This window comes from Antedon bifida, chromosome 9 (assembly GCF_963402885.1).
Source record: "Antedon bifida chromosome 9, ecAntBifi1.1, whole genome shotgun sequence".
Lineage (NCBI taxonomy): Eukaryota > Metazoa > Echinodermata > Crinoidea > Comatulida > Antedonidae > Antedon > Antedon bifida.
The window spans coordinates 55,370-64,912 of NC_136234.1; the positions used below are offsets into that span (position 1 = coordinate 55,370).

At 31.6% G+C, this 9,543-nt stretch overlaps 1 protein-coding gene across 1 annotated transcript; it reads left to right on the forward strand.

The window, feature by feature from the left end:
• The first annotated feature begins 4,995 nt into the window (after nucleotides 1–4,995).
• On the forward strand, nucleotides 4,996–9,367 carry LOC144851979 (actin-related protein 10-like). Its single transcript, XM_078709657.1, has 10 exons — nucleotides 4,996–5,107; nucleotides 5,723–5,875; nucleotides 5,977–6,085; nucleotides 6,620–6,726; nucleotides 6,892–6,960; nucleotides 7,091–7,206; nucleotides 7,902–7,978; nucleotides 8,111–8,266; nucleotides 8,378–8,579; nucleotides 8,729–9,367. Exons 1-10 carry the CDS (start codon nucleotides 5,031–5,033, stop codon nucleotides 9,013–9,015), a joined length of 1,353 nt encoding a protein of 450 aa, XP_078565783.1. The 5' UTR covers nucleotides 4,996–5,030; the 3' UTR covers nucleotides 9,016–9,367.
• The last annotated feature ends 176 nt before the right edge of the window (nucleotides 9,368–9,543 follow it).

Consider the following 9,543-nt stretch of genomic DNA (forward strand, 5'->3'; position numbering starts at 1 on the left):
CTATTTGGTGATATTAAAATGGCATATTCAACATAAAAATGTTTAAGAATTTATTTTTCAGGGGGACAATACATCTTTAACTTTGCAATGCAATGCACTAATTTTCCCCGTGTATGGCAAGAGATTCCTAATTATATTAGAGAACATTCTTTATTTAGTTTTAACACATTTGTGACAGCTCTCCGGTCTTATGTCAGGCAACTTTAAACTTTTTATTTTTTTTTTATCTTTAAACAATCATTTTTATCTGTACATAATATTTATATTTATATATTTTTTAGATTCAATTTTAATGATTGTTCAACTTGATGCCTCGCAATTTTAAAATTTTTATATCTTTGTCTTTTTATGGTTTACTTATATGTTCAAGTGCAGTATATGGAGAGCCATCTCGATAGTGCTTTGCACTCATGGCAATCCTCAGGGTGCTGCACCGCTGTCTTGTTGTCATGTATTTTTGTGCCTGAAAATTGAATAAAATAAAAATAAAATAAAACTAGATTTAATTCGTCACTATGACGAATTATAGGTTATATGCATTGATTAAAATAAAGATAATTGATTTGTAAAAGATATATTGATTGATTGATTTTCTCAGAATCTTTAATTATTTATGATATATGCTAGGATCTTACTAACGCAAATACAATAGCCGGTATCGCAATCCGATCAAAGATCCCTCTGCGTATAATGTCATAAACCACATTTGTTACATAATAATAAAGACATAAGTTTCTTTTTATCTAGATTTCATTATAAATCATGTGTATAATCTATACACTAAGAAATAAAATTGAACAAACAATACAAATAATAAAAAAAAATCTTATTTCGTTTCGTTACCCAAAGTGAGGCTCGATCTCGGTACCTTGAATGCTATAGACACGAGCACAGACCACCGAGCCATACGCAACTTACTAAAACATGTAGAATGATTCCTCCGTGTATTTACTATTCAGTAGCCACTTTGGTGCAGATAGATTATTACATACCGCAATGAATTATAATTTATTACTATGATGACATCTTTAAAAATTTAAAAAAATGATGCACTGTCTGTCAAACTATATACTTTTAACTTTAATATATGAAATTCTTAAGAAAGAAAGTTAATGTTAAGTTTGTTATTTCGGCCTAAGAAAATGTCAAAATTTGTTTGATTGTCGAAATTAATTTTTTTTAATTCAATATGCAATTAATGATGACTTAATCAACTTTTGTTCTCTTAATTTGATAATAAATCATACATATGATACATACACTTCAAGAAAATGAAATAAAAAATAGGTGTTCCCCAGCATTCTGACGATATATATTAATTTTAAAATTTAGCATATTTTCACTATTTTGTTAACTTATACGTGCGTAGCCTGTCACTTTTGACATGCTTGTATAACGCAATTTCGAGTTGAAAAGTGAATCAAATATGATGATATTATTAAAGAAAGATTGTAAAACAGAAATCGGGCAAAAAGAGTGCGCATTAACGTTTAACGCGCAGTGCGCGTGCAAAATTCTGCGCACTCGTGGCAATTTTTTAAACGCTTAAAATTGCCTGAAACGTACTCTAATTTCATCGAAAATAAATTTTGACAATTTTAAAACTTTTAAGCGCGCGTACGCATGCGTTATATGCGCTACGCACGTAATTATATTGCCATATGATGAAATATGACCTGAAATTTATGAGTACCAAATTTTGTTTAAAAGTGATTCATGCTTGTGAAGATATGATTACAAACGTGATTTCATTAAATCGCGCGTAGACCGCGTAATTTATGATTGCGCACCGTGAAAACATGACCACATCGATTCCTGGCCATAAGGAATATACTCTGAAAAATTGACTTAGCTAGATGAAACTGATGCCAAGATAATTCACGGACAAAATAGTGCTAAGGAAAGAATAAATAAATAAATAAATAAATAAATAAACTAGATTTAATTCGTCACTATGACGAATTATAGGTTATATGCATTGATTAAAATAAAGATAATTGATTTGTAAAAGATATATTGATTGATTGATTTTCTCAGAATCTTTAATTATTTATAATATATGCTAGGATCTTACTAACGCAAATACAATAGCCGGTATCGCAATCCGATCAAAGATCCCTCTGCGTATAATGTCATAAACCACATTTGTTACATAATAATAAAGACATAAGTTTCTTTTTATCTAGATTTCATTATAAATCATGTGTATAATCTATACACTAAGAAATAAAATTGAACAAACAATACAAATAATTTAAAAAAATCTTATTTCGTTTCGTTACCCAAGGTGAGGCTCGATCTCGGTACCTTGAATGCTATAGACACGAGCACAGACCACCGAGCCATACGCAACTTACTAAAACATGTAGAATGATTCCTCCGTGTATTTACTATTCAGTAGCCACTTTGGTGCAGATAGATTATTACATACCGCAATGAATTATAATTTATTACTATGATGACATCTTTAAAAATTTAAAAAAATGATGCACTGTCAAACTATATACTTTTAACTTTAATATATGAAATTCTTAAGAAAGAAAGTTAATGTTAAGTTTGTTATTTCGGCCTAAGAAAATGTCAAAATTTGTTTGATTGTCGAAATTAATTTTTTTTAATTCAATATGCAATTAATGATGACTTAATCAACTTTTGTTCTCTTAATTTGATAATAAATCATACATATGATACATACACTTCAAGAAAATGAAATAAAAAATAGGTGTTCCCCAGCATTCTGACGATATATATTAATTTTAAAATTTAGCATATTTTCACTATTTTGTTAACTTATACGTGCGTAGCCTGTCACTTTTGACGTGCTTGTATAACGCAATTTCGAGTTGAAAAGTGAATCAAATATGATGATATTATTAAAGAAAGATTGTAAAACAGAAATCGGGCAAAAAGAGTGCGCATTAACGTTTAATGCGCAGTGCGCGTGCAAAATTCTGCGCACTCGTGGCAATTTTTTAAACGCTTAAAATTGCCTGAAACGTACTCTAATTTCATCGAAAATAAATGTTGACAATTTTAAAACTTTCAAGCGCGCGTACGCATGCGTTATATGCACTACGCACGTAATTATATTGCCATATGATGAAATATGACCTGAAATTTATGAGTACCAAATTTTGTTTAAAAGTGATTCATGCTTGTGAAGATATGATTACAAACGTGATTTCATTAAATCGCGCGTAGACCGCGTAATTTATGATTGCGCACCGTGAAAACATGACCACATCGATTCCTGGCCATAAGGAATATACTCTGAAAAATTGACTTAGCTAGATGAAACTGATGCCAAGATAATTCACGGACAAAATAGTGCTAAGGAAAGAATAAATAAATAAACTAGATTTAATTCGTCACTATGACGAATTATAGGTTATATGCATTTGATTAAAATAAAGATAATTGATTTGTAAAAGATATATTGATTGATTGATTTTCTCAGAATCTTTAATTATTTATAATATATGCTAAGATCTTGCTAAGGCAAATACAATAGCCGGTATCGCAATCCGACCAAAGATCCCTCTGCGTATAATGTCATAAATCACATTTGTTACATAATAAAGACATAAGTTACTTTCTATCTTGATTTCATTATAAACCATGTGTATAATCTATACACTAAGAAATAAAATTGAACAAACAATACGGATAATAAAAAAAATCTTATATCGTTTCGTTTACCAAGGTGAGACTCGAACTCGGTACCTTGACAGCCATAGACACGAGCACAGACCACCGAGCTATACACAACTGACTAAAAGATGTAGAAAGATTCCCCCGTGTATTTACTATGCAGTAACCACTTTGGTGCAGATAGATTATTACATACCGCAATGAATTATAATTTTTTACTATGATGACATCTTTAAAAATTTAAAAAAATGATGCACTGTCAAACTATATACTTTTAACTTTAATATATGAACTTCTTAAGAAAGAAAGTTAATGTTAAGTTTGTTATTTCGGCCTAAGAAAATGTCAAAATTTGTTTGATTGTCGAAATTAATTTTTTTTAATTCAATATGCAATTAATAATGACCTAATCAACTTTTGTTCTCTTAATTTGATAATAAATCATACATATGATACATACACTTCAAGAAAATGAAATAAAAAATAGGTGTTCCCCAGCATTCTGACGATATATATTAATTTTAAAATTTAGCATATTTTCACTATTTTGTTAACTTATACGTGCGTAGCCTGTCACTTTTGACGTGCTCGTATAACGCAATTTCGAGTTGAAAAGTGAATCAAATATGATGATATTATTAAAGAAAGGTTGTAAAACAGAAATCGGGAAAAAATAGTGCGTATTAACGTTTAACGCGCAGTGCGCGTGCAAAATTCTGCGCACTCGTGGCAATTTTTTAAACGCTTAAAATTGCCTGAAACGTACTCTAATTTCATCGAAAATAAATTTTGACAATTTTAAAACTTTTAAGCGCGCGTACGCATGCGTTATATGCGCTACGCACGTAATTATATTGCCATATGATGAAATATGACCTGAAATTTATGAGTACCAAATTTTGTTTAAAAGTGATTCATGCTTGTGAAGATATGATTACAAACGTGATTTCATTAAATCGCGCGTAGACCGCGTAATTTATGATTGCGCACCGTGAAAACATGACCACATCGATTCCTGGCCATAAGGAATATACTCTGAAAAATTGACTTAGCTAGATGAAACTGATGCCAAGATAATTCACGGACAAAATAGTGCTAAGGAAAGAATAAATAAATAAATAAATAAATAAATAAATAAAGATCCTGACAGAATCAAGAGGTTATATGCATATCATGCATATAACCTAATAAAGATCCTGACAGAATCAAGAGGTTATATGCATATCATGCATATAACCTAATAATGGGGCGACTTTGTGTTGGGGCGACTTTGCGATGGGCGACTTTGTGAGGGGCGACTTTGCGATGGGGCGACTTGACTATACAGTACTAGTATCCGATCACAGCTAGCTGCAGCCGGGACCAGCAGAGAGATAATTATGCCTCTATATGAAGGATTAACTGCTGCTGTAGAAAAAACAGCAGTTATATTTGATTTAGGGACCGTTTATACAAAGTACTAATGAATATAATTAATATGATAATCATAATTATATTAGGCTAGAAGTTGATGTGGTACCAATTAGTCAATAAATACGTCATATTGATTGTATCTACTGTACTAGCCTAGCCTAGGCCCTGGGCCTAGGCCTAGAAAGTATATAGATAGGCTAGTAGACGTAGCCTTGCCTATGGATATGGGCTAGCTAGGCTGGTCTTAGGCGAAAGGTAGGCCAGTCTTCGTAACGTAAAGTAGGACCTGGGAAGAGAGAGTAAAATGGTAGTTTCGGTCCTGATAATGATGTGGATATGAAAAGAAATAATATAATATACAGGATCACCTTATTTAAATTAACCCTACCCTCTAGAGTCAGACTGGACCTAGGCCTACTAATACTATTTCTACTGCCTAGGCAATATTAATCTTCATATAATAATCTTATCTTCGTAATGATTCCCTGATTTTATTTTTGTTGATAATGCTGACTGAACGAATTGATAAAATAATATTAATAATAATACTGAAACACTGAAATCAACGATGGTGCTTTTATTTAGCATTGTAGAAGTGTGTTTGGTCATTTATCCTCCACATCTATGGATTGTTCTTACAAACAAATTTTTTTTTTAGAGTAGGATTTGCAGGAGAATGCCAACCAAGGGCTATAATAAGAAGTGAAGTAAAATGTACAAAGACCAATAAAGTAATCAAAGTGTTTGAGCAAACTGAAGATGATGAACTTTACGATACACTTATTGATTTTCTTCATGTCATTTATTTCAGGTAATGAATTCCAACAATGTGAAATTTGACTATCATGTTTTATTGTTATTGGTTTGTGACATGATCTATTAAAGTATGTTGTTTTTGGTTTTTTTTTGCAGACATTTGCTTGTTAACACACGTGACCGTAGAGTGATAATCTGTGAGTCGTTTTTATGTCCCTCTTCATTTAGGGAAACTCTCGCAAAAGTGTTATTCAAGCACTATGAGGTAATATTTTTTTATAAATGCCAATACATAAATTAGTTTCAACAATTATATGAATTAGCAATATACTGAAATTTACATTTCTGCAACATTATACTTCTTTCCCTTTACAACTCATTAGTAATTCTACCCTATAACCCCCTATAATCATTGAAATCTAATTTGGTTCACCAATTACCATTCTAATACTTGGTAAAATGTACGTCATTGGTGCAGGTCGGGCATGCCCACTCTTCGATTTTGGGGAGTTTTTTTAGTTTAAGACATGCAAGATGGTATTGCCTATGACAATTGTTGCACTTTAGTATTGTTGAAAGTTACCCATACCCATCACTGAGGTCTGATACTGTGGAGTTCAACAATCCTTTCTATGCAGTCAATTCATTCAATTAATTATTTCAGTCTAATGGCAAATTAACTTAGCGAGCACAGGTATATATTAATATATTATTGAGACAGTAAATGTTAGTTATGAATTAGGAGAGAATTATTGAAAATAAATATACATTTATATATATATTCTTTTTACATCCATAGGTACCTTCCATCTTGTATGCACCTAGTCATCTTTTGGTGTTATTCACTTTAGGAATCAACACAGCTCTGGTTATAGATTGTGGATACAAAGAAACTCTTGTCCTTCCAATATCCTTTTTTAATTCTAAGGATTTTGCATATTGTCTTCTTTATCTAAATACATCCAGGAGTATAAACAAGTTCCTGGTATTATTAAAAAGCAAGTTATTAATTTATGTTATCGTAATCAATAAATTGACTGATAAAAACACTTCTTTAACATTTTATTTATAAGTTTGTGAATGCACACCGATTTTAAAAGGATGGCAAGGTATACCTCTTGCAGGATGTGCTATTTATAAGTAAGTTACTATTTTAAAAATCTAATTCATATTAAACGGTTCAGCATTATTTTCAAAGACATAGACCCATAAACATTATCTTTCATTGATATTTATTTTGCAAAACAACTACCTGTATTTTATTTCCTAGGCGGTTAGAAGCACACCTTTTGGAAAATGGAATGGTCAGGGGGCATTCTGTAGAAGAAAAGCCACTATCCTCTATAATGGGACATGTACAAGAAGCAGTTTTAGAAGATATCAAAGGTATCTATATAAAAATTCACTCTGCAAATTACATAAACTTAATATGACATACCAGAAATCATCTACCCTTGCACTTGTACTGTCTGCGGAAAATATTCGGGAAAAAAAGCATGTGTTAATATTCCACGAGAGGTCGATTACGTAACTGTTTAGCAGCTACTTTCTGCTAAAAGTAGGAACTTTACTTTACGACATTTTTAGTTGTAATACTTCTGTCTTTAATGTCATTTTTAACAATATATAAATCTGTTTGTTTTCCTTGTTCTTTTTTATGGTGATCCTATTGGTGTTTTTTCTTGATACACTGTTGTATCTTGAATAAATAAATAAATACTATTATAATCACACTTTCTGAGGCTAGGTGTTGTCAGTTTGTAAAACATTTTTACAGTAAATAAAATACATCCATGTTATGCAGCCTTACCTTATTAACCATGTTTTGTCCGTGTGTGGGTATGGTACATCCTATTGTTACCTAATTAACCATGTTTTGTCCGTGTGTGGGTATGGTACATCCTATTGTTACCTTATTAAACCATGTTTTGTCCGTGTGTGGGTATGGTACATGGTTGGTACTGTACCTAACACAAAGCAATTACAACTCTAAATGCAACATTATTGAATGGTATTATGATGAAATGTTTTATTTCTGTACAGAAGTGTGTAATATATTTTTGTGATGTATTCTTTTTCAGTTAAAACTTGTTTTGTATGCAATTTTCAAAGATCTGCTAAAATTAAAGAATCTCTTTTAGATGGCAGTGCAGTTAAGGTAAATTTTGATTGACTGTAATTAACGTTCAGAGAAGATCTTATTATTGATTATTTTGAAACATTTTGTGATATGGTTTTATTGTGTAAATATATTTTAATTTCATTCCTGTTTTTATATGAAAATATTCAGAGGCCACCCCCTCCCCCAGCTGTTGAATATCCTTTAGATGGGGGAAGGATATTAGCCATAGATGGTCAGATCAGAGAAATTGTTTGTGAAGTTCTGTTTGAACAAGATAATGAGGAAAAGTCTGTTGCGACACTGATTCTGGACTCAATAATTCAGGTTTGTGTATATTCTCACTCCAATTTATAGGCCAAGGGATGATCTATATACAGTATTATAAAGCTTTTTTCCCCGATAGTAATCAACAATATTTTATTGATTTATATTTAGTGTCCTATTGACTTTCGTAAAACACTGGCACACAACCTTGTTTGTGTTGGAGGTACAACAATGCTACCAGGGTTTAAGGACAGGCTCATGTCGGAGCTAAAAAACTTACTTGAAAGACCCAAGTACAGGCAAAAACTAGCTTTCAGAAACTTTAAGATGCACAGTCCTCCATCGCAGCCTAACTACACAGCTTGGCTGGGTGGTAAGTTAATTAGCAAATTTTAAATACTCGTATAGATTATTGTTATCCTAAAATATGGAACTACAATACAAAAGAAACTTAATTAAGTTGTTTGGGTTTGCTTAAACCATACATGTATTTTTTTAATTTATATTACTCGTTTTTAATAGGTGCAATTTTAGGAAGTCTTGAAGTTTTAAGTTACAGATCACTTAGTAAAGAGCATTATCGTGAGACAGGACGTGTACCCGATTGGTGCATGCTTGATGCCGAAGCACAACTTGCTGAACTTGCTCCTAAAGACAAAGTTCCACCTCAACGGATGAATATTGGTAGTTTGACAAAAACACTATTAGCTCGCAGAAGAGAAACCGATGGTAAACGAGAATGGTCACCGCGACGAAAAGAATCTAGTGGATTATCAGATCAAAGTGAGACGCCACCCGCAAAGCAATGAAAACAATTCTATCCTGTGTCAAACCCATTAGAAAGAAACTGTGTACAAATATATAAATCCTGTATAGTCTATAAGGGATATAAAATAATAGTAACATTATAAAAAAAGATTGTGTAGATTCAAATATACTATAGGTGTTAGGGTTAGGTTATAGGTGTGATTTTTGGAATTGCAAAGCAATCCTATTCCGACTGAGGTATTCTGACAGACGTGTGATGCTCAAATTTTGATCTCATTTAAACAAAAAAATCTGTTTGCAATTATTAGTTTCACTAAAAATGATAGATTACCTAGGATACTATACAGAACAGGCAAAAAAATAACAAAAAACACTTAAACATAAAAAACATTACTTTCCTGAACTTGTTGCTAAAATAACACTTCCTAAATGTATTACTATTCTGTGAAAATTCTTGTAGTGTCAAGTTTGTGTGGTATATATAACTATTTAATATTATTTGCATGATCATGATGTTAATAAAAGTATATCTGTGAAAATGGTAACCATTGTCGTTTGCATAGTGTCAT